This window comes from Pogona vitticeps, chromosome 10 (assembly GCF_051106095.1).
Source record: "Pogona vitticeps strain Pit_001003342236 chromosome 10, PviZW2.1, whole genome shotgun sequence".
Classification (NCBI taxonomy): domain Eukaryota; kingdom Metazoa; phylum Chordata; class Lepidosauria; order Squamata; family Agamidae; genus Pogona; species Pogona vitticeps.
Genome location: NC_135792.1, coordinates 24081256 through 24107004, shown reverse-complemented (window position 1 = coordinate 24107004; position 25749 = coordinate 24081256). Strand labels below are relative to the sequence as shown.

General features: G+C 43.8%; 2 protein-coding genes across 5 annotated transcripts in view; one reads left to right on the top strand and one right to left on the bottom strand.

The window, feature by feature from the left end:
• Positions 1-3429, top strand: part of PRMT7 (protein arginine methyltransferase 7) — a 28908-nt gene extending 25479 nt beyond the window's left edge. Inside the window, exons 17-18 of the mRNA XM_072980513.2 lie at positions 1653-1749; positions 3197-3429. Of these exons, the coding sequence (XP_072836614.2) occupies positions 1653-1749; positions 3197-3358 (259 nt within the window). The 3' untranslated portion in view covers positions 3359-3429. The remainder of the gene's footprint in view (positions 1-1652; positions 1750-3196) is intronic.
• An 8798-nt stretch (positions 3430-12227) lies between these two features.
• The window catches only part of SMPD3 (sphingomyelin phosphodiesterase 3), a 120995-nt gene continuing 107473 nt past the window's right edge, over positions 12228-25749 (bottom strand). For all 4 annotated transcript variants that reach the window (XM_020805710.3, XM_078380515.1, XM_072980457.2 and 1 more), the window contains exons 7-9: positions 23195-23258; positions 16136-16298; positions 12228-15335 (exon numbers count right to left, since the gene is read on the bottom strand). In XM_020805710.3, coding sequence (XP_020661369.3) covers positions 15234-15335; positions 16136-16298; positions 23195-23258 — 329 coding nt within the window. In that variant the 3' untranslated portion in view covers positions 12228-15233. The remainder of the gene's footprint in view (positions 15336-16135; positions 16299-23194; positions 23259-25749) is intronic.

The window sequence follows — 25749 nt, the reverse complement described above, 5'->3', positions numbered from 1 at the left end:
GATGAAACAGGGTGGATGGGATTGTAAGGTCTTGACACTATATCTGTGGGTGTTATGATAGATTTACCGGGATGGGAGTAGATGTAGTGTGTACTGACACTGTACACTATTACTGTAGAAGTCATAAATAATAGTATAGTAGAAGCTCCTTACCCACAGGATCAGTATCCACTGATTCATTGATTCACAATCTGAAAACATTAAAAATATTAATAGAAAAATCTTAGAAAAATGTTTTTCCAAAGATGAAATTACCATAACCGGCCACTGGAAGGAGCCAGAAACCATGATGTGTAGAGCCTTCGCTATTAAAATAGCGTTTGCTATAATCTGTATTCTTCAGCATCCGTGGGGGGCTTGCATCAGATAACCAAAGTAATTTGGAAGCCAATTTAAGACGGCTATCAATGAGTCTGGAGGCCTCTTACCCAACCTGGCGCCCTCCAGATGTGTTGTGCCCTCCAGATGTGTTGTGCTACAACTCTTGCCATCACCAGGCAAAAAGGCCCATGGTCTCCAGATGTGTGTCCCACCACATCTGGATACAACGCATTGGGGGAAACTAAGTTTTTATTCCTGCAACTCAAAAGGAAAATTTTCATTCAAAAATCTTCTTTCCTGTAATTTTGGATATTTGTCATGATTTTAAAAAAATCCCCCACGTATGAAGCAACGTGCTGCTTTTAATGAATATATAAATTAGACTGTAACATACGATTGAATCGATTTACGGTGACGTTTGTTTTCCTTCTCCAAATACAACCATCTGTTCACTTGCTGATCGTTTCTCTCTGAACCTGCGCGCAGTGTATGATGTTATTACCGTAGTGAGTTACAACATTATTGCTGTACCCGCTGTAAAATATTGGAACACTCTGTACAGCAAAGATCCGTATTTGTCTGTGGAAAGATCCTTATTTAAACATCAAATGTATATTTTCGAGGCAATATGTTGTCATTTCCACAAGCTGACAAGTTGCATCAGTTGTCCTACGAGACCTTTAAACCAAAATCAAACTAGCATTGGCTTCAAGGTTCGTGTTTGTAATGCTTTCAAGTGTCTGATGATGATTCCGACGGCCACGTTTCTGGCAAGCGAAGAACTTGGGCGTACCATTTGTGGCTAGCCATTTAAATGCACTGAAAGTGTTGAAGGTTCAAAGGTTGCTGTGCAGAAATCTTGACTCTTTAGCCTGGGCTCCAACCCACTTTCCCTTTCCAATTGTCTGTTTTTGACTGTGTTTCACATCTTGGAATATTTTCATAGTCTTGGGACTGCAGAACTGAAAGAGGCCCAGTAGACTGCGGGGTCCGGCGGCTGTCAAGGAGGCCCAGTGGAGAATCGAACTCTCCTCTCGGGCTCCACAGCCAGAGACCTAAGACCACTGAGCTCTTAATATATTATCTCAGTTACTCTCCTACATGCATCCTATGGCTTTCTTTTCCCAGTCCTGTTATCTCAACTGCCTGGATGAATGACTTGCTCCCAAGCGTTCAGCCTCCTGTAATGTAGCGTTTTTGGCTCTTTCATCTTTCCGATTGAGGCGGCCCGTGCGGGAAAGTGCTATTCATATTTCAAAAGGAAGTGTTTAATGTGGAGGTTGGTCTTCCAAATTTGCAGCACATCAGTAGCTGAGATTCTTTCTTTCCAGGCCTGGGAAGAGCCATGGAGCAGTTCTGTGGATGGACTACCATCTGACGGGCAGCCTTTCCATTAGCACAGGACTTCTGCAGGTTTCAAATGAAAAGGTATTGACTGAATTCTCTTTCATCTCTTACCACCCAAGGGGTGCAGGAGTAGAGAGAAAGTTGAAGTACAACCAAGCCTGTTCAACCTATGTTATTCCATTCTGGCTCAGCCTGCCAATTGTGCCAAAGAATGCAGCAAATCTGCGTCTACGGTATTTAAGTGGGAAGTATATCCTTGGGAACGATCATAAATTTGGTTTTTCAGTATGTTTAGGATAAGCACCTTTGCTAAAACCTCCAAGCTTGGAAGTTACTGATTACAGCAAAGACATCTATGCTAAACATACTGAAAAACTGAATTTATTTGCTTGTAATTAATTCCCTTTTCAGTCAGTACACTATATTGTAACTAACCATTTTAGTTACTTCTATATTTATAGACTGTTGGTGGTCTTACTGCCTTTCCTGTATTTTGTACTCCAGGCCAGCAGTAATTTGAGATCTTAAAAAAAAGATGACAAAGAAATAGAGAGCCAGTGGCTGAAATCCTGCTCCACTTGGCATAATGTAAAGTTATGCCAGCAGAAGCTCATGGGAAGTTACACACAGGCAATCCTTGTGCCTGGTTGCACAACTAGTTGAACAAGTGGTTGTGCAAGTGTGCTCTGGAATAGCTTCTTCAATATGATTCAGCTTGGTTGCAAAATTTTGCAGTGGCCCGTGCAACTTCAAGTTACACAAATGTGGCTACACAACAGGATGATGTAGTGGAATATGTGTCAGACTAGAACTCAGGAGGCCTGGGTTCAAATCCATGCTCAGTCATGGAAACGGTGGGGGGGGGGCAGGGTTGGTATTGGTGAACCACTCCATGAACATCCCATATTCCTTGAAAACCCTGTTAGGGTCACTGTAAATCAGAAGCACATGACTGAGAAGTAACTATTCAGTTACGTTTTGACTAACAAAAAAGTATTACTTTAAACAAAATGTAACTAAAATAGCAACTGGGGAAGGGCTTGAAACAGTAACAGAGAAGACTTTCTTTTTATTGCAACGTTCCAAGATCTGGGACGTGGAATTATCATAGGAACCATCTCTGTCAGAGATATTGGAAGATAAATATCTGAAGTGAGAATTGGCCAGGGATCGCCTTAAAAAGCTGCATTTCGTTTTTTGCTCACCAAACAATGTAAGAGATTCTCCCAGGGAGAGTTGTTTTTTTTTTTTCTTTTATTTTCTGGCACCAATTTTTCTCGTTAGAGTTCATGTACTCAAGTGACAAAGGTAGGTTGACGCAGGATTGCAACCTTAGAACCCGTGGGGATAAAACAGGTGCTTGACCCCCTTCTACAGTTAAGAAACATTTTTCTTCCCTCGATCATGAGGAGCAAATATATATGCTCATAAAGCAACGTGATGATTGTCTGCAAGGGAACCGGGGCCATAGTTCCTAACAAATGTGGGTATTTGCTCTCACGGCCGTTGTGCTTGTTCGTCCTTGCAGGGCTACTGTCAGTGGACTCCCCACTGCAAACAAGCGGTGTACTTCTTCAAATCTGTGACCGAACCAGAATCTCCAACCGATGACCCCTCTGCAGTTGCGTACACTGTCAGCTTCAACCCAAAGAGGGGAGAAGTTGTCCTGGATTTTCAGCTCATAAATTAATGTGGTATCATTCTGGCAAAAATCATTCCTCCCCTGCCATGTGGGTAGATCAAAATAAATATATTGACAGATGGCTGTGTCAAACTTGTCTTCTTTGGGGGCGTGATTGCTTTTCTAGATCTCAGCCACGGTCCACAGGGGTGTGATGTTAGCAAACCGTACTAAATCGAAGCTAGCGGGACTCAGGTTGCGAAGATCATGCGGGGCAGACCAGGCCCTTCAGTTAAGCTTAAATTTGACTTTAAGGCAAGAAATAAAACACGAGCCGGAAAGAACTGGGCATGTTTAGCCTTGAGAGAAGAAGACTGAGGGGAGAGAGGAGAGCACTTTCCCAAGACTTGAAAGGTGGTTATCCAGAGGAGGGGCAGGATCTGTTTTCAGCCATCCCAGAGTGCAGGACACTTAGAAACTAGATTTCTGTTGAATATCGGAGGGGGGATCCTAACTGTTAGAGGAGTATGACAATGGAACCCATAGTGAGCACTCCAGTGCTGGAGGCATTTAAAAGAAAATGGGACCACCCTCTGTCAGATCTGCTTTATTTGGGATTCCTGCACTGAGCAAGGGGTTGGACTCGATGGCCTTGTGGGCTCCTTCCAACTCCACGATTCTATGAGAGAGGGTGTGGATAGTAGCATTGCTGTATCCAGATGTCAATCTGATGGCCTTCAACTTGGTGCTGTTTAATAATATGAGAACTGGATTCCTGTTGGAGAAAATTTGCTTATTGCTTCTCTAAGAAGCCAGGCTAGAACCTGACCGGTCCTAACGGCCCTTTTTTTTTGGGGGGGGGGGTGGCATCCCATAAGGTGTGCCACGACCGTTGTGCACTGCTAAAAGCCAGCCGCCTGCACCGCCTGGATGTGGAAAATCCCAGTGCTGGACTGCCCAAGCTGAGCAAAGTGTTGTCCTCCAGAGGTTGGCCTGCACCTCCCAGCTTCCTTCGCCAATTGTTTAGCTGGCTAAGGCTGCTGGGAGTTGTAGTTGAGTATCTAGAGGGACGTGTTTTTCCACTAGACACGAGAAGCCCTCGGGGACGCTTCAGAGGAGGCCGTTCTGTCCTTAAAATGCCATTCTTTGTTTTAGCACCTCAGTCCGGCTTGTCCTGATGGGCCATCATCATCCAGTGGCATGATGCTGATTTCAGCAGCAGGAGGGGCTCTGAAGCGGGCACCCCGGGGCAGGCTGTGGGTTGCCCACGCCTGCTCCAGAGGAGTCTTTGCTGCTCTGTGGTTTTGCTAATAGGATGCTGTTTAACTCTTCCCAAGCTCACTATGCTAAAGGGGAAAAGAGGAGCATATCCTCAGACGGTCCTGGGCCTCATGAGCCAATGCCCAGGGTTGAGAGCTGACCAATTTGGCACCAGTGCTCTCTGAAAATCCCAGCTGTATCAACTCATTTGTTGGTAAAATCCCGGCATGTATGGGTGGTGGTAGCCCAGGGTGCTGTTGAGTGCACGCCATGCGCAGAAAAAGGAATCTGCTGCCAGCGTTTGAGGACAGTAAAGGATGAGAAGCTTTCATGAGAGCTTTCTCCCACCCTCCCTTCTCCCATTTTCAATCTTCTCATGGGGAGGATATGAAGAATTCTCCCGTTCTCTGGACTGCGATTTAGAACAGAAAGGGTCCCATCTTTTAGAAAGCCGCTAGGGGGTGCCAAAGTCTTTTTTCCCTTTTTGCAACAGAACCTGGGAGGTGTTCCTCTGGATTTGCAGACAAATACTGATGGCTTTTTTTTTTTTTTTTGAAAGCCTGCCAGAGGAAATAGGAAACGCACCTCGATTTTATGCCATATTGCGGAACAACTCTCAGAATCTTTCAAGAAGTCGCCGTGCCGGGTGAGGGATTCTGAGATGTGTATTCCACATTTTGTTATAGAAGGGACCCTGCTTCAAGCTTTTTTAGGTAGTCGTAGCAAACTCATTTCCTGGGTGCGGCTGTTCTGTGGTCGAAAGAACACCAGGCTAGGGCAACGTCCAGAAGCTTCCAAAATGTGAAGGGGAAAACTCTCCACTTGCAAAACAGCCCAGCGATGACTTTTTGGGATAAAAGGATAGGAAACCAGGGATTGGAATAAGGATGGTGCATTGGTGGAACCCTTCATTGGACATGAATGCCTTCGAAGGACAGAAAAGGTTGCCTGAAAGGCTCCATAGCTCATAATTCCTTTCTCAACACGTAACAGCTAGAACTGAGAACTCCAAAGAACAGCCCGCTTTAGAATCCCCTTTCCTTGAGTGACACAAGGCCTGTGCATTGTTTGAGAATTGCTTCCAGTCTGATATTAGCATGAATGTCTCTTCGGAGTCTTGTGGCACCATGGTTCAACTGCAGTACGGCAGCCAAAATGGTGCTCACGACCATCTCAGGTAGCTGGCTCAAGGTTCACTCAGCCTTCCATTCCTTCCGAGGTTGGCAAACTGAGTGCCCAGATTGTTGGGGAGGCCTTGAATAATTGTTGTTTAGTCATTCAGTCGTGTCCGACTCTTCGTGACCCCATGGACCAGAGCACGCCAGGCCCTCCTGTCTTCCACTGCCTCCCGGAGTTGTGTCAAATTCATGTTGTATAATTCAGCTTGCATAATTCACTTCTAAACCACCCCGGAGTGCTTTAAGCATTATGGGATGGTTTATAAGCAGCATACTTTGCTTTTTCAAAAAGTGGAAAGCATCATCATCATCATCAAACTAATAAACTCACCACATACCTGATTGCATCCACATACCTGATTGCATAAGCAGTGGTGGCTCTGGATAGGAGATGCGGTAATGCATTAAATCAGGAGATTCAACCCCTACTTTTAGTTGAATTCTGACTGAGAGACCAAAAAACAAAAGGTAACACCTACAAGGTTAACTGTGAGCAATTTGCCTTTGAAGTGACAAGGCTGCTTGGCCAAGGGTGACTTTCCTTTCCCTGAAGCGAGGCGCAGCATGGCCGAAACAGTTTATGTCTTGACTGAATAATCAGGTGCATGACCGGGCAGGCAAGAAAGACTTAGGTAAAGGTAAAGGTTCCCCTTGACAATTTGTCCAGTCGTGTCCGACTCTAGGGCGTGGTGCTCTTTTCCATTTCCAACCCATAGAACTAGCATTTGTCCAAAGACAATCTTCCGTGGTCACATGGCCAGCGCGACTTAGACACGGAACGCCATGACCTTCCCACCGAGGTGGTACCTACGTATTAATCTACTTGCATTTACATGCTTTTGAACCACTAGGTTGGCAGAAGCTGGGAGAAGCGACAGGAGCTCACTCCGTCGTGTGGATTCGATCTTACGACTGCTGGTCTTCTGACCTTGCAGCACAGAGGCTTCTGCGGTTTAGCCCGCAGCGCCACCACGTCCCTCTTAAGAAAGACTTACCCAGCACCTTATCATTTAGAGACAGCAAACTGGGCATTTATGGGATTCGGAACCATTTTTTCTTTGTGTAAATATTTTTGAAAAACAAAATAAAACTTCTCCACACTTTAATTGAATTTGGGATGTTTCCGTGATCCACAGTAGAGTTTCTGTTGGTCTCTTTCTCTGTGTTTGTAGACTTCATGGAGACCTGGCCCTCTAGGCACTCTTTCACGTGGTTCATGTCTCTTCGTGTCCCTAGTTTCAGCCATTTTAGTTTTTAATTGGAAGAGCATAACCAGGACAAAGCTGCTTTAAGGCCGAAAGAGGGACGTCTAACCTCCCGAGGGCCACATTCTCAAAAACCAGAGGTGCTCAGATGAGAACTTATGACTGTGGGCTGGGTATTGGAGAGGCTGAAAGGAGAAACCAGGAAGAAGAGGTGTTTTCTTGTAGCATGATATACTGCTATGTGTGAGCTCATTAAAAGCAACACACGTCCTTCACTCAGTCTCAGTAGCCTGAGTTTTATTGATTTCCTTACCCTTTGATGGGTCACGAAAGGGGTTCATCTCTGTTCGCTTGTGCAGCTTCTTCAGCAGCCCATGAGAAAAGTAGAGAGAGAGAGTGTGTGTGTGTTTGTAAGACCACCAGACAGAACTGGATTTTTCAGCTTTGATTCCTGTGTCCCAATCAATAGAAACCCAGCCCCTGTGAGTGTCTGTGTATTTGATGGGTTTCAGCCAACCAGGAAGCCTGCAGCCAACGGGCAATCTATACTAACTGGTTCAAAGACCAGCCTGGAAGCAACAAAGGCAGTAAGACTCCCATCTATAAAGAAGGAAGTGTCAACTTAATGAAATTTTGTTAGCCCAAATTAGCCTTCAACCAAAGGATGACGTTTCAGCCTTGACAGGCTGTAAATATGATGCTTCTGCTATAGATTTCTCTTTGGAACCTTGAGGGAGTCAGCTAACCTAACTTTATCAGTAGAACATCAACAATGGAGACCATCGTTTCTTCTGCACCCTTTCTTTTGATGACCACAGTCATTTCCCAGTAAATATGATGTCAATGCCAGAGTTACAACCACTGACAAAGATGAGTGACAGGTTCTCATGACTAGATAGAATCAGCAGGTCCCTCTCCGGAAAATGTTCAGTGGACCTTGTTCAGTGGCCTCACCAGCCACCAAAATCCAGAACCAGAGTCGGAGGGCCAAACTGTCGAAGATACGGATGGTAGTGAGAAGTATGATCCTTCCTGAGTGGCATTCCTTCAAAGCTGCTGTGTCTCTGCCATTATGTAGTCAAAGCAAGGCCCACGACTACATCCCAAGGGCCAAGCAAGCAAGGAAGAGGGTCCTATTTTGCAACTTGCAGAGTGGCAGAAACTTTGTGACAGAATAAAAAAACTTCTTCCACCTCTAATCTCAACCCTAATCCTCTGTGTCTAATTCTGAAGTCTGCATAACCGGGCCCTGATCAGTAGACAGCAAATAGGGTCTACTGCTTAAACACAGGTGATGTGGGACAATTTTGGAAGCCAAGCAGGATCAGACCTAATTTGTACATGTGATCTCTGACTAAGAATGAGAAAACTCTCTGCCTGGATAGCCATTGACATGCAGAGGTGCTACTACTAGACCAGGTGGGTCAATATAAGCCACTCCCCCCCCCCCCTTATTTCTGCTCTCTTGTTGACCAAGAGAAAATGGAAGAACTTGCCACATACTATGCCAGACTACCTAGTTCAGGTGAGCCTACTCTGATTATCAGCAACTCTTCACAGTTTCAGGTAAGTGCCTTGCCTAGTGATTCTCGGGACTGAACGTGGAGCCATTGGCATAAAATATCTGTTAATCTACAGTTCCTGTCCCAGGAGGGAAAAAATCTAGCACCCCATGTAAATCAGGCTGGGAAATACCACAACGCAGAATTAGGAACCCTGATTTGGGAGGTCAAGGAAGGGAAATGAAGAACTGCAGGATAGCTCAATGGTCGAAGGCATCTGACTGCAGAGCCAGAGGGGCTGGGAGTTCGATCCCCCCTCTGTGCCTCCTTGACGGGCTGGACTGGATGATCCAGAAGGGTCCCTTCCAGGCCTGCAGTTCCAAGATGATTATAATTATCCTTAATGAACTGCTAGATCTCTCAACGGTTTGGGAGTTCGATTCCTCACCGGGCCTCCTTGAGCGGGGCTGGACCTGATGATCCGTTGGGTCCTTTCCAGCCCTGGAGTTCTATGAGTATTAAAACATCATCATCATTAATTGATTAATGGTTTGTGATTTCTTGTATTTTCAGAGCCTAAGCCAGGGGATCAGAGGCACTTTTGAAATTTTCTGTGTGGAGTGCCGAAATAATTTGACCAGTCTCGGTATTTTCTCCTTGGAAACGGAGAGCCATTTGCTGCGCTGTTTCAGGCTGCAATATTCCCCCGCTCTGGCCTTCTGGGTTAGCCCCTTGTGAGGAAAGCGGTTCTTGGAAGAAGAAAACACAAGGGATTCTTGACTTCCATAGATTAATTTATGTATGTATAGATCAAATTTAGAACAGACACCTACTAGAATCGTGCCAAAGGCAGAAAACTGGCAAACATTTGCTCACACTCTTTTCTTCATTCCTGTTTGTGATGGTGAACCTCTCCACCTCGTTCTTTTCTACTAATCAAGGAGGAGGATCACAAGACACATGGCCTCTCCTAGGACGGGAGCTCACAAGTAGACCCAAAGAAGGTCCACTTCCTCCATTTCTCGGTTGATGTGTTCTGGACAGGAAGTGTCAAACCTTGCACGTTTTCTTACAGGAAAATATTTGTGAAGATTCTCAGTCCTCCAGGTGAGGTTATCTGGAAGTTGAGTCATCACGCACTGAACGAGCTACTTGGATGAGTATCGAAACGTTTCAGCCTAATAAGAGAGAAGGCCAGTGGCCATGACTCAACTTCCAGGTCTGTCAGGAAAGTTCATAGCCTTTCCACACTTATTTTTGTGTCGCGTTACGGGGCTGTGATTGGTGTTGTGAACTGTTTTCACTTCATTACACACAGAGAGAAATGAAGGGACCCTCTCTTTTTTTTCCCCCAATTTGGCTTTCTTTAATATATATATATTTATATATAATCATAACAAAAATGTCAGAAGGTTTGTATGTGCTTACCATATAAAACCATTCGTTTTTAGAAGGATACGATACAGGAAAATATTGAAAATAAAAAAAGAGAGAGAGAGAGAGTTTTATTTAGGCTTTCTAAACCTATTAATACAATATTTTAAAAGACAAAGGATTCATAGTGAAAAGGTGTGCAGGTTATGAATAGAGGAGAATGACTGCAGCATTAATGCCAGTTTTTATTTAATCTGTGTGGTCAATGAGAGCAGTTGATACGGGGTGCTTATATTCCATGCTTTAGGCCTATATGAACTCCATTTGCCTAGTTTGGATGAAAAATGGCAGCATCTCCTATCTCTGTGAGTTTCATTGATATGTTTGAAGGAGAACCTTAGCACAGGTTGACATGGGCCATCCCGATTCTGACTCACCTCCATCGAGGATCTACAAGGAATGGTTATGAGCTGCCATAGAAAAGACCCAGTTTGGTCATTGATGGACCTCTTTCTCATTGTAAGAAAGGCTCAGAGAACAACGGGACGGGGAAATACATTGCCCGTGGAAACTGAGGAAACTGCCTCCATGGTGGTGATGGAAGAGGAGGAGGAAGACGAAGCAAAGAAAAAGCAAGCTTCAGAGAAGCTTCTCAGGTCACGCCGTTCCAGCGATGTGTGAGAACTGTCTCGCTGGTTGGATCCAAGATCCATTTCATCCAACCTTTGCTTTCTGACAATACCCTGGTAGATGTTTCTGGAAAATGCACGCCCAGGATAAAAAGGCACTAATCCACTCCTGCTGTGGATTGACCCCCCCCCCCAATGCCGAGGGTCCAATGACACATTGTACACCATGGATAGCTCCTGCATCTTACACCATTTCCTCTCCCGACACACCCCTCCTTCAAAGCCCAAGCCATCAGCCTTGAAAATAAAGCTTGCATTTCAATCTAACTAGCCGCATGCACAGCCAAGAAAGCTTGTTCTAGAAGAAATAGATTTTTTAAAATATACTTAAGGGTACTCTGCTTCTAATGACATGCTAAGTGCACCCACCTAGTTTATTCCAACCCACCACAAAGGGTCCAGCAAAATCCTCACACTTCCCAGCTAACAAAGAAGGGGAACTAAATTGAGCAGAGGGTTGGACTCGATGGCCCCTTCCAACTTCATTATTCTATAATTCTAAATCCACCATTCCTTCAAAAAGATACTGGCCTGCTTCAGCTGTAATGCTCTCCATCAAAAAAATGTTAATTTACCAAATGAAGGAGAATCATAGCCATGCACTGCCTTCTTCCCTCCCCTCGTTCTTCTTTCCCTACACATACTTTAATGCAATACTTCTGAGCTTGTTAATCACCCCACAAACTAAGAGGAAATTCAGCCCTGGTTTTCTGCACTTTACACAGCAGCATATAATACATAAGTAGAGCTGCAATATAGTCCATCTCTAGGAGAATTGCCTGAATGTTAGCAAAAGGGGTTCCCCACTCTTTGCCACTAACCATTGAGCTTGGGTACATTTGTGGGGGGTGGCACTGAGGACAAGAACTACATACCCTCCATTGACATTAGACTATAGAGTGTTTTCTGGTTGCAGCCAATGTAATGTCATTTGTGATGTATCACTGATTGTGTTCTTTTATAATGTAGTTTTTTTCTCAACATGCAAAATTTGCCTAAAAGATAAGTAAATTGGGAACCATCTTGCATCCCTTTTTTAGGAGCAATACCTCCCTGAGAGAGGACAGTATTCTGTCAATATAATGTGATACAAGCACTAGAAGTTGTGGCTGTCACTTGAAAAGATGGAGACTCACAGACCACGACTACATGTTCAAATACCGCGGGATTTGCTCCACTTACAAAACAGGTGGATTCGAAGTATTGTTTTCTCAACTGACCCTATGATGCAAAGGTTGATTTGAATCAGACCATCCCTTCTTTGCTTCCAGAATGGCTTTGCTTCTCTCTCACTGGGAGGCTTTTATGTGTTCAGTCTGGAATGATTCAAATGGACTTTCCCCCATGTGGTTAATTGTGATACATTCTTGAAAAGATACGGGGCATGTCTGTAGCTGCTGTTTCCATGACGTAGATAGTCAGGACATGATGTTCAAGATGGGGAGGGGGGTATTTCTTCTTCCCTGATCATCCTCTGAATTTTGAATTTCAAACATTCTTATATATATGAGATTAGTGGTAGATTACCCTATCACCTTATCACTGGGTCATCAGTATTAACATTTCCCATATTTACACCTCATCAGTTTCCTGTCAGATCAATAGAAGGAAGGAAGGAAGGAAGGAAGGAAGGAAGGAAGGAAGGAAGGAAGGAACATGGCAATTAATGGTAGATTGACTTATGATGTGAAAATTAGAAGAGGTATGTTAAAAATAATAATTTCAGGGAAACATGGGATCAATGAGAGAGAAGGAGAGAGAGAGAGAGAGAGAGAGAGAGATTGTATTGCACAAGAATAGTGAATCTCCGGAGCATATTGTAGTGTATGCTTGAATTTTTATTGTCTTTTTTGAGTTTGTGTGTTTGTTAAAAAAACTAAAAAATTTAGAAAAGAAAGTGAAGAGGTGCAAACTGCAAGTGTGAGCTCTCGTTCTTTTTAAAGTGACAAGCCAACCTTCTAAGACAAAACCTTTGTTCATGACACTGCGCCATGTCTGTCTAATTCAGAATAGGCAGTTACTGTCCCCCTTCTTCTCCTGTTCCACCTGCATGCAGAAGACAGGTGGGCAGAAGAAAAAATACCTGTTCCTTCCACCGAAGAAGCCTGCCCTGCCACATGGTTGTATACATTGGAGAAGAGGCTTCTGCAGCAACATATACGAACTGGATGACATCAGTACACAATGAGACCATGGTCTAGGGGCTCCCACCCCTAAGGTCTGTCCTTCTCCTCCTCCTCCTTGTGTCCCAAAGGGCTTCTTATCTGGTCTTTTTGCCCTGGAACATTCCTTGAACCTTTAGGGCTTGGCTGTTCCTCTTATTCAGAGCATGGAAATAGTGCTTGTTCCTTCTGGACAACCACTCCCAGCTTGGGGGGGGGGGGAAGCTCAGAGCTGTCCTCCCAAATGGTCAACACTTCGAAGTTCTGCTCACGCTCCATGTTCTTGTCATGAAAGAGGAATGACGTTCACTCACCCATTGTCTGAAGAGGAGAAACCACCACCCCTCCTGTGTCACATGGCAGCATCCTGGGGTTGAAGGAAGGCAGACCCTTGCGTGCCCCTCTAGTCTTCCTGTTATGTACAAGGCTAGATTTGCTCACAACCAGAGCAGTTCTACCTCCTCCTGCATTAGGCCCTTCTCTTATGAACCTGAGGGTTGTTGTTTTTTAAGTAACAGAAAGTAACAAAAAAAAAGAAACAAAAAACAATCAGCCATTCAACAAGGAATGCCATGGATTACTTCTCCAACACTGTAACAACGTCAATCAGCTTTTTTTTTAAAAAAAAAAATCAGTAACAGGAACAAATTACTTTTAGAAAGTAACTTGTCAAGTAACTTCTGTTCCAAGTTATGCTTCCTCCAGATGGTTGCCCAAACGGTGAGATTCAGCCAGACGGAATTAGCAACTCAAGCGGACAACTTCACTCTTAAGTCACCGGACCAAGTTATTTACAGCAGAACCCTCGTATCCGTAGGGGATCATCCTTAAGCCTGCCTGCAGATGTCAAAAACCACAGATAATCATGTGTCTATACATAATAAGGTCTCTGGCTTCCTCTAGTGGCCATATCTAGTAATGACATTGTGGAAATATGTATTTCTAGGGTTTTTTTTTTTTTAATTTAACGTTTTCAGATAAGTGGCATGGCACATGCTATCCTGCAGATAAGAGGGTCCTATTGTACATCAGAATCCAGTGATAAAAAAAATTTCCCTGGACAATACACTGCTTTAGGTTAAAGCTGATGGTTGAATTTCTTCAGCTCCGTGTTTCTATCCTGCCTTGTTTCCTAGATATAGAAAACTAGTATTTGAGGAAGAAAGATTCACACCAACTATCCCACTGAAATACTGATTTTCTGGAGGCCGTGCCAAGATGTTCATGAGCTGGTTTGGAGGAGGAGGCCTTCCGATCGCAGCATTTGTCCGCTTTGTTTGGGCGGCGAGCCTGCTCACTGAAAACGGAGGAAGCAAAGTCCAAGAAAACTATTACCCTTTGACTCATGTCTATAACTTGGTCTCTTTTTTTTTTTTTTACAGACTCTTACGTGATGGGGCAGCAAACCTGCCCCATATTTAACAGCAGCTCTCTGAAGCACCGAAGACTCGCCCCCAAAGATTTTCAGCACCCCAAGAAGCTCCTTTGGTGCCCAGATGAAAACTGGACCAAATTCCTCACCTATGTCTTCCTAAACGACATCAACACCACTAACATTTCCCCTAGCACTTCTTGAAGAACAAGGCAGAGTTTACCTCTACTCTGTGAGTTCAACTGCAGCCCGTACAGAAAGCGATCTTCATCCTTTCCAACATTTGCTAGTGAACGTGAAACTTGTGTTCCTTTTGCTCGTGAACTCTCCCTGCGTTCCTTCGACCAACCCGATCCCCCACCCTGCTCCTCGCGCCACGACCGCCCCATTCTCAAAGTAAGTGCCATGCAATGCTGCCAACGTGCTTCCGATGCAGGCATGCGACTACATTAACAGGCTATTTTTTTAAAAAAGAGGAAAGAAAAAGAAGGGAATAATTAAAAGGAGAAAAATAAGCATTAGCTCGTTCAAGGCATATAAAGAAATGATGCAAAAGCTTGGGAACAGCACTAACACAGAGACTGATTACAAACTAAATTGTGCTATATATCAGTATATATATACATATATATACATATACACACACAAACAAACACACACATATATGTATATATATGTTTGTGTGTGTGTGTGTGTGTGTATATATATATATAGATATATAGATATATATATGTATATATGTATATATGTATAAAAACACTGTTTAGTAAGAATGGCACTGTTTCAGAGAAATCGAGACGTTTGTTTTAGGTCCCTTTCAGTCCACAGTGAAAGTATAGAAATACAGGCCTGCCAGTATTGGTTGCCAGGACAACTTGTGACCCTTGCCGGGGTGGGGTGGGGGGTTTCGCCCCACTTCTCCGCCTCCCCATGCCTGCCTTCACGCATGTTCTCGGCTTCCCTTTTGAACATCCTCCTGGCTGGATGCGAATGGAGGGGAAATCTGAAAAAGAGGTGGAGTCACAGCTACCGATGGTCAGAGCGAACCTCGGTCCATCTTGAGGCGTCCACAAATTGGGCATTGTGGTGGTGGTGGTGGTGGTGGGGTTACATCCGGACAATTCCACTGCTTGTTTTCTCACATCTCCGTCACAAGTTTGGAAGTTTCTCCTTTGAAACCCTCGAAACGGCCGGTCTTCGTTTTAAGGGTCCTCGTCTCCGGTGGAAACCATCAGACGCATCGCGACGGGCAGGTGGTCTGTTAGTCCTGCCAGCTGGGTGATGAAACTGAATTCTTCCACTTCCTGTAGAGGAACGACAAAAGAAAAGTGTCTCAGAAGGCCAAACAACGTTGTGGATATTGGTTGTATCCTGTCACTTTTGTTTGAGTCCTGCTAAATGTTGAGTCTTTGTATGCCCTTCAGAAGGCCTGAACACAAAATTAACTTAAGACCCATTCTTAAATTGCCGAAACCTGGATGCCTCATCTGCAAATCAGAATAATCAGATTTTTTATCATTTCTCAAGAGAGAAGATATTTAGAGATCCTGCCCTGCTATTCTTCAACGAAGCGTATCCTCAGATTTTGCAAATCACAATTAACTTGGTTTTGTGGGATCAATAAAAAGTTTTTGTTTTTTTTAAAAAAGGATATTGAAAACCTTAGAGTCCAGCTAAGAGAGCAAAACATGTTTGTGGCATAATCCTTCGTGAACTGCACCATCCTCCAATAGATGCAGACCATGAAAGTTTTTGCAAAATACATCTTATTTTTCCTTCAAGGACTGCCTGATTCCTTGGAGGAGTTGATGCCACAGATTAGCCCCACCCCTGGTCTTTGTGACAAAAACGGCCTGGATAGTCATCTGTACTTGCTGATTTTGGGGCACTGAGGAGATGAACCCATGTCGAGCGGTGAAGAAATGCCCCCCCCCAAGGGAACACATCTGGGGCTTGAGCTACCTCGACAAACAGAACAATATCACCTCAGAGTGACTTAATATTCTGAACCAGATGCCACTGAAGCATTATTTGCTGACCTCCTTCCTTTGAATGTGGAAACATTTCTCCTTGTCTGAGCCATTCTCCCACGGAGGCCACTTACCACTTTCCACTCCAAGTAGACGCCTTCTTCCGTGTAAAGCATATAGTCAATCCGTCTCCCATTGCCCTTCAGAGCCCCCTTCCTCCCCTTTTGGCTCGAGATGTGGCTCTTACTGGTGGGAAAGACGAGGTAACGTTTCCGCCCTTCTTCGCTTTCCATCGTCCTGGTTCACAAATGACACACAGATGTTGGGTCAGAAGCCACCAGTGTCGCTGGTCTATCACCAGACACTTCAACAAGAACTATTGCTATCACAGTGAACACATACACGGGGGAGGAAAGAGGGCTTTACTAAAAACAGTACGGGTCCTCTCTTTCCAAATTTCTATTTTATGCTAGCAATTGCCAGACAGAGCTTGGAAACATTATTAGAGATGTGCATTTTGGAATTTTGGAGAACAAATCCCATAATTCTCTCACTTGCCACCCCCAGACCTCACAGACACCTAAATTATCCGCTCCTGGCTTAGATAGACCCAACTTCCTGTCTGAAAAGGTAGTGGCCTCAATGGCTACTGCGAAGATTTCATTTCAACTAGGAAGGTAAGTTGCAGAGTTCAGAATTTCCAGTAAAATTCCTTATGCTACACAGTAGAAGTGCAGAGAACCACAGAGGAGAATAGCTACAAGTTCTGTAGAGTCCACCCCTTCCTCGTTATCTGGCACTTAAAAGTCTTAATAACTCACTCTGAGACATTTGTGGAAGAAAGAATAAAAAAAACTTTACTTACAGTTGTAAACAGATCAACAGCAAATTAACAAACTGGCAACACTGCTTCTAACAGACTAAAGATAGGGAAAGGGACACTCTGTATTTCTGCTAGGTATCAAAAAGAGAATTTCACCAGAAATTAAAAACCCTTCAATACTCTCAACCGGCCTGCTACCCTCAGGTTTAGTGGTGATGTATCCCATTAACATTAGTACGGCAATTCAACTGGCTGTGTCCAAGCATCTTCTATATGTAGAGCAGAGTATGAGACCACCGCCTTGTTCTTTGGCCTCAGCCAGCAAAAGGCTTTGGGACGATTCACACAGCAGACCTTCAACTGTGATGCACGCTGATGTTCAATCCTGAAAGGGTCCTCTAACCTTCTGCTCTCACACAATGGATGTGTGGCTAATGCGAACACGTGTACTTCTGCCCGGTCCCAGGCCTCTTGCAGTAGGCTTCTCTAAAAGCCTGGTCCTGGAGGTGGCTTACTCCCAAGCAAGAGTGTAAAGGTTTGCAGGATTTAAACAATTAAAAAAAATCCATGAAGGATGAGGTTCAATTTCGAATGGTATTTTGTAAGAAGGAATTGCCACTTGGGTTTTGTGACCGAGGCATAGATTGTGCCTTCAACATTGAGGGATCAGAGGGAGAGGTTCCATAAGAAGAATGGAATCGTAAAGCGTGAACATCTGCATCTCCACTTCAGGAAAATTAGAAACACAGGAAAATAATTGCTGCCATTGATTCTTGTTTCCCAGCTTTTGCAGGCCTTTAAAATGTGAGATCCGGCTTTAACATGTTCCGAAGTCTTATCCCTAAAGACCTTAATGACGTGCTGCCCGTTTGCCACTTCTGATTATCTTCAGTATCAAGGAATCAAAAGCGATCGATGCTCCCCAAGCTGGCATTTGAAATTTTGAAGTGGGAGGTTTGTTTTCGTTAGGCGGAATGGTTGCATTCTGGGGCCATTTTCTAATTAATTATCATTAGCAGCCGCGTTGACAGGCCATTCTTCAGCTTGCTTGAGCGAGGGGAGGGGAAGGAGGGGGGAAAAGTTCATTTTTTTTTTATTCAACAAAAAGCTTTTCCTATGATGGAACTGACCTCTTTCGAAATATCAGATTATCTCCACTTTATAACAGCAAATTAAATAAGAAGCCGAGGAAAGTGCTGAGGCATGCTCGGTCTGTTTTGCTATATTTTATTTTCCACGCTATAATCACTCGAAAGATGTCTGCAGCTGGGAAGCGGGACTTATGCCTGGCCTTCAGAGTTTCTCCAAGCAGCCTGTGGAGGTCATTTGATAAGCTGGCCCCCTCCCAATGCCCCACTTGGATAACCCTTAGCAGAAAGAGAATCCCTGTTGTTATCTCCGATCCCTGATCGGAAACAGCAGAGATTGTTTTCCTGGCTTTGCTCCTCTTGCATGGGGAAGAGTTAGGAGGAAGAAAGGTAGAAAGAAAGTTGCTTTTCTGGACTGCAACTCCCAGTGGCCATGCTGCCTGGGGGAATTCTGGGAGTTGCTGTTCAAGAAAGCAACCTTTTTCATCTTGCCCGTGCAACGAAGTTGGCTGCGCTGTCCGATAGCGTTTGGAAGTTCCGGTTGATGGTAATAGGTGCTCACTTCTCCATCTCTAGTACATACAACCCTCCAAAGGCACCTGGAATCTTGTGGAGATTTCTGGGGAGAGTTCCCCAGAAGGATAGTGGAAAGGAGGAAGCAAAGCTGATTCCCACTGGGTGGGAAAAGTCATCACTCAGCCAGCTTAGGGCAGTGGTGGGGAAGGGGTACAACCGGTCCCCCACCCAGCCCTTCTTTGACAATGAAGGAGGCAACGTCCAGATGTCCAGAGGCTACATGCACCCCTTCTTGAATCTGGATATCTATCCTGTTCTCCCAATTTATTTATTTTTTTACAAAATACAGTATCTCAGACAGTGACTGAGAATAGCCATTCTCAACCTTTCTTTTGGCTATGGCCATGAACGCAACATGAAAGAAATCTAGTTGTATATCTAGTGGTGCCTCGCAAGATGAATTTAATTCGTTCTGCGGTTAATGTTGTCTTGCGAAAAATTCGTCTTGCAAAACACGTTTTCCCATAGGAATGCATTGAAATCTAATTAATGTGTTCCTATGGGCAAAAAAAGTCAGAACAAAGTCAAATTTGGTTTACAAAGGGTTTATTAAGTGCTATTTAAAGCCATGCATATTGTGCAGATGATTTTAAAAAATTAAATCAAAAAAACTTTAACTTTTTTAACATCATAGAAAAACATTTAAAAATCAGCAAACATGAGGCAGGAACAAAAAACGGAAAACATTCGTCTTGCGAAGCACGGCCATAGGAACATTGGTCTTGCGAGTCATCAACCCCCATTGCCAAAACCATTTGTCTTGCGAGTTTTTTTTTTTTTTTTTTTTTTTTTTTTGTTGTCCTGTGAGGCATTTGTCTTGCGAGGCATCACTGTATAAGTTGCATAACGAATATTATAAGATGGTGTGTGAAAAATTGTTTCCACTCGTGACCCTCTTCGAATGCTCCAGGGCCCCCAGGTACCCAGGGCTCCCGTTGAGAATAGCTGGCCTAGAGGATGTGAAGAAAGGCCATTGGTCATTATGGAGCTCTCTTGGGCATTTAAAACCAAGGGAGACCCTTTTTTGCAAATCCAGAAGTGACTCATACTTTTGCCGTCTGGAGGCCACATGCTTCCTGCAACCTCCACGTTGCTCACCCAAGCTTTACATCAGCAGCGGTTCTCAAAATGTCTGCCTTCAGGAACTCCTTCCATATCTCTGTCAAGAAATCCAGCCACTCCCATATTGCTTTAGATTCAAGGTGGCTTCAGAGGGTTGTATGTACGTACTTCTGCAGTGTGACGTTAGCCAGTCCTCTCCAAAATCTAGAGTGGACTGAAGATTAACATTTGAGGTTGAATTCATGCCACTCGCAGCAGGAGAAGGTTCTGGAAGCTTCCAGAGAATCTGCTCTACCAGCTTCTGAGGAACCACCAAGGTTCTCTGGAAGAAAGTTTGAGAAGCTGGTCAGCTTTGTTAGGGAGCTGGTGGCCTCAGGAGCCGAAGATCACTCGGCTGCATCCAGGCACTGCTGACAAGTAAAGGCTTTCAGTAGTTTTTCAGCCAAAGCAATTAAATCACTAGAGGCGCCTATTTGCTATTAGCAGCCACCAACGTTATCAGAACATTTTAAAAGGCAATTCACCTTGACAGCACGTCCTGAAACAGTGTGGTATATTTTTTTTAAAAAAAGAAACAAAAGGAACGCAGGGGAGATGTTCCTCTCCACCCACCCCACCCTGACGCTACCAGGAAAATAATGTGCCTGATAATATGACAGCACTCAACTTGAAAATTGCCAGGATAACTACTGAGATAGTTGGAGGGAGAAAGCTGATAAATTACTCTCTCGTGCTCAAGACTGGCTGGGATAGATGGCAGAAAGACGGCGATGTTCACAATGTTGTGGCAGCTTCAGAACCCAGGCTCCGATGAGATCTGTCCTCACGTTTCACGCTTCAGTTCCTCAAGCAAGAAACTTCCATTTTTCCTTTCTTGTTTTCAGATGACTTTTGGTGTGTGACTCAGTCACGGGGAACTGAGGACTTGGTGTCAAACACTCAGATTCAGACCCGGCACTCGGACCGAAAGGCTTGCCAACATTGCTGCTAATCTTCGAGAAAAGGAAGGACGGACCGGAAAGGAAGAAAAGGAGCGTGAATCCGTATTTTCCAAGGTCCAAAGCTGGACAATGGTGTGATTTAAAAAAAAAACGTTCCACATTTTTTTCAGATGAAGAAAAAGAGACGGTGGAAGCTGAACGAAACTTTGTGGAAAGCTCTAATTCTGCTTCTATGCAATTCGGGTTTTTAGGATTCCTCCTGTCCTTGCTCGAGTTGAAGAATTTCGTTGGGATTTTCTTTCTCTTTTAATTTTTTTTAATGTCAATTCTTGTGTATCAGATTGAAGGAGAATGGTCAAGAGATACCAAGGACATTTTTTGGATGCTGCCACCCGGACACCAAACAGGACAATAAAATCTGAGTCGCGGAGGGGCATTGGTACTCCTTCGTACAATGGTGTGACATTCAATGAAAGAGACCAGCAGTTAATCCATCCTAGATTTGTGAATATCTTAATTAAATGGCCTCCATTTCACTCCTTGTCCAAACAGTGCCCTATAAATCAAGTCAGGAAGAGAGGCACATCGTAACTAAGTAGCCGCAGCATTTATTGACCTCTTTAATAAGGAAACGGGTCCGTGTAGACGCTCTCATTGATGTATTTAATACTGTAGCCTCTTTAACTTTATTAATAGATTTCCAGGGGTTGGTGCTGGAAGTCTAATGGAAGTGTAATTTACTAGGCTCTTTCCAGATCTATCGATGCCAATACAAACAGGGTGATAAATTAGCTTTCTTACCTTGGTCAAATTTTATTATTGAATGATTTCCGCACACGGGTCTATTTTAAGGCTAATCTAGTTTGCCAACGACAGGAGCAATTTCAGGCAGGTATTGGGGAGTAGCTCAGTTCATTTTTTTAAAATGATGGTCCAATTTAAAAGAGACGAGAGAATGTATCAGTTGTGCCTGGGTACTGAAGGCGAATTGAACAGGATGACGGAGACAAACTAGGCTTTGAAATATCTGAGACACTTTTTAAAAACTTAATGATAGATTTTAATATAACCCAGTGATTTATGAGTTTACTTGCTGGGCTTTGGAATATGCCTACATCTTTCCAGCAGTTAAAAACACAGTGTAGTCCTACCCTGTTTCCCCAAAAAATAAGACCTAACCTGAAAATAAGCCCAAGTGTGATTTTTTAAGGATGCTCGTAATATAAGCCCTACCCCCCAAAATAAGCCCCAGTTGAGTGAAACCCCGCCCTCCACCCTTGTGCAGCAACCAGAAAATGACATGGCTGTATTTGAATCAATGTAGATGGTTGTACATGCAAAAAATAAAACATCTCCTGAAAATAAGCCTCAATGCATTTTTGAAGCAAAAATTAATATAAGACCCTGTCTTATTTTCGGGGAAACTAGTGTGAACTGCCAAACCTGTGGTTCTTACCCATCTCTAGTCTCTACTATGGGGTAAAATATCTGAGAGTTTCCAGGTTGCATGCTTGCACAGTTCCCTCGTGTATATTTAGAAAAATATGTGCATATTTTAGACAAATGTATTGCCCAATCCCGGTCTGTTATTGGTTGCTCAGCACTCCCCAGAGTTTATTTAAACCTAGGATGGAGAAAGCATTTTATAACATTTGCTAATTTGGATTCCCTTCAAATGTTTCCAAGAACTTGAACTTGAAAAAAAAATGACTACACTTAGGTTATTGTACACTGGGAATATCCTGGGAAGACAAGACCTACTGGAAAAATCAATAAGGTTGGGAAAAACGGGAGGCAGGAGCAAAAGAGGAAGGCCCAATGTGAGATGGATTCAGTCAATAAAGGAAGCCATGGGTTTCAGTTTGCAAGATCTGAGCAGGACTGTGGCGGACAGCACTTTCTTAGGACCATTGATGCAAAGGGTTGCCATGGGTCAGAAGCAACTGGTTAGAAGATCCTAGGAACCCCACAAACCCCCCACACACACACACCCTTCACAATTCACCCTCATTACTGCAAAGAGAGCAGTGATCACTGAAAGTCATCTCGTGATGCTTATTTTATGTTCTTTCTCTCTTACTCTCAAGCTATAAACTTTCTTCACAGGAAATATATTTTAGCCACATGGGTGTTTCCCTCCCCCGTCTAATTTGTATCCTGCCTTTCCTCCAGATGGTGCTGAACTGCAGTAAAAATGCACAGTAATTACAAAATAACTCGAAGGGACATAAAAACAATCTCAGGCCGTTGCAATAAGTGGTTCCTACAGAGAGCCGCTTGGGCTGATGTGGTACTGTGGAGCCCTGCACGGCTAAAAAATTAAAAGGCAACAATTAAAGGAATAAAACGACAGCAGCAGTGAGTCAAAGCAGTATTTTGTTACTGCTGCACTTGAGAAGTTAAAACTCGAGCTGTTATATTGATAGCGTGCACAGTAATCATGATTTTGACTTACGGCTATTTTGACTTAAGGCTATTTTGACTAACGGCTGTTTCGACTTACAGCTGTTGTTCTGTGTCGCCATGTCACGTCTACCTTGTGGCGGACCTAAGAGGGTTTTTGAGCCTTGTGAGATATTTAACGAGCCGTACTACCAGTGCTGAGGTGGGATTTGAACACAGAGCGCCTGATCTGAAACTCTACCCATGACGTCACACTGGCTCTCAAATATAGGCACCCAGAAAAAACAGAAGAGTACATACTTTTGAAGGTTATCCGGAGTGCACACTTCTTCATCGTACAGACCTTCTGGATCTAACAAAGTCCCTGTGAAATAAAAGAAGGACGTTTTATTTATTTATTTATTTATTTATTTATTTATTTATTTATTTATTTATTTATTTATTTATTTATTTATTTATTTATTTATTTATTTATTTATTTATACCCCACCCATCTAGACGCATGGTCTACTCAGGGCGGCAAACCTCCTATAAACGTTTCCCTTTTCAAGACTGCAAGATCGTTCTCTGCCAAGCTCCAAAGATAACCTCCCTCAAAGTTAGGGAGTGTCAGAGTAAAAACAGTGAGGAGATTTTGCTAGATCTGGTTTTATCAGTGAATGAAAACTGATCGCTTCTTCTCAGACGAATATATGAATCAAAAGACAGATCTCTTTGGCTTGCGTAACTTGAAACCAAGCTTTGTGAAAGTTTTCATTCAATTACAGTGGGACTCAATATCTGGGGGAATCAGTATCCACTGATTCACTTATCCACGGTCTGAAAATATCAAAAGAAAAATGCTAGAAATATAGATTTCCAAAGGTGGCATGACCAGAACTGGCCACTAGATGGAGCAAGAGACCATGCTCTGTATAGCACTCAGTATTAAAAGAGCATTCTATAACACCTCCGCTTTTCAGCATCTCTAGTAGGCAGGTGGGTTGAATATTTGGAAAAGCAGGATAGTATGTCATGGGATATAAAATTTCATGCTTTGGACTTCAATTCCCAGAACTCTCTAACTAAATGGAAAAAGATTTGCTTGGTATTGATGAGGGGAGGGGGAAATCAATGCTTGGGAGAGGATTGGAGGATGCTTGGGGTTGTAGTTAAAAAAGAAAACAACTTCTCCAAGCTGTTAAGAGATGTTCTTAAGAGATGCTCTTAACATAACCTCTGCCAAGCCAGCCTGCTACACCGACAACGTCACCATTCTGTATCTCAGGAGGAGAGGTTGTAACCAACATCCATCTCCATGAGAAGTGATTTCTGTAGACATTTACAATTAAGCTCTCTAGCATCCTTCCAAAAATGTGCAGCCTACTGATAATGGTACTCGAGAAATCACAGCTTGAGAATATTTACGTAATTTCCATTAAGGGCTGTTTCAGCAGCCCAGCCCACTGGAGCGCATGCTTCCTACCGAGAACAGTTTGGGAGGATCTGCCGCTGTTGAGCTGGGTTCGCGGTGCGTCGCCAGAAAATTAAAACACAGCAAGGGATTAAGATGAGGAGGAGCTGCCTTCCTTCTAGGCTCCGTTTTCTCACCACCAGACAAGATATTTTCTTTCTCATCTAGAAACCGTGATTGCTAACACACTTACTTCGTTCTCAAAGTCAGGATTTTGGTCTGTTTTTGATTACCGTATTTTCCCCCATGTATAAGACTACACGTTTGTCTAAGATCTTTAGACTAAAAATTGAGGGTCGTCTTATACATGGAACTAAGCTGAGGAGAAAAAAATAAGTGGAGGGGAAAGCAGGGATCAAAGCGATCCTGCGGCGCTTTGATCCCTTTCCCCCTACATTTGCTAAGCCCCAATTAGATTTCTTAATTTTGGGTTAGAAAAGTGGTGTGGGGCGTTTTATACAAGGGGACATCTTATACAGGGAAAATATGGTACATCTCCTCGGTGCCAGCCCTGAGAGTCCCAGGGTATTTATGCTTTGCTACCATAGCCATGCTGGTGCTGAATGTGGGGAGTTGTAGGGCACCAGAGAGATGCAGGAAGGGGGTTTCCATCAGCCTGCTGTATGGCCCCTTCTGGGAAAGGGTGATCTATACTGAAAGTACTGTACATCAGAATCTGGATTAGAGATGGGCACAAGCCACTGGTTTGGTGATTCATCCTGGTTTGTTGAGCGCTGTAAAACATGTTCAGTGTCCTGCCCCCTCTGCAGGCGCTGCCTTTGAGTGGGTGCCTGCAGAGGGGGTGTGGTGGCTCCAAACCACCAAACATCCGTTCCGGTGGTAAACGAACCAGGACGAAACACAGAAATAGTTTGTGCCCATCTCTAACCTGGATTTTCTTAACTACGTGGACATGCAGATAATCAGGAGCGAGCTCATTGAGCAGATGACGGGTGATCAGGCGGCATAAAGCCCTCCGTTTGGTTTGCTATAGGGACGGCGTTGGTTCAGTTCTTTTTCAGGCAACCACGCAACGCAATTACTGGTGTGAACCAAACCATCCCAAAAGGATTCCCCTTCCATACTCTTCTGAGCCCCTGTCAGGGGCTTCTAGATTTTTTGGTCTGAGTCAGTGTGGTCTAGTTTGACCATTTCCTCATGTGTGAGACCCAGGAATGGGCCCAAAGCAAGCCTTCCGGCTGTCAAGACGTCTTCCGTTTTGAATTTCCAATATGGTGAAGAGGTTTAATAAGTGAGCCACATCAGGATATTGGCAGACTGAACACTTTCTCTGCACCTTAGCAGAAAGGCAGGGGAAGTGAAACATGTCATCAGTGATAAAGTGCATCAGTGATGTATACCATCACTGATGTGCTTTATCACTTATATAAAAATTTTAAAA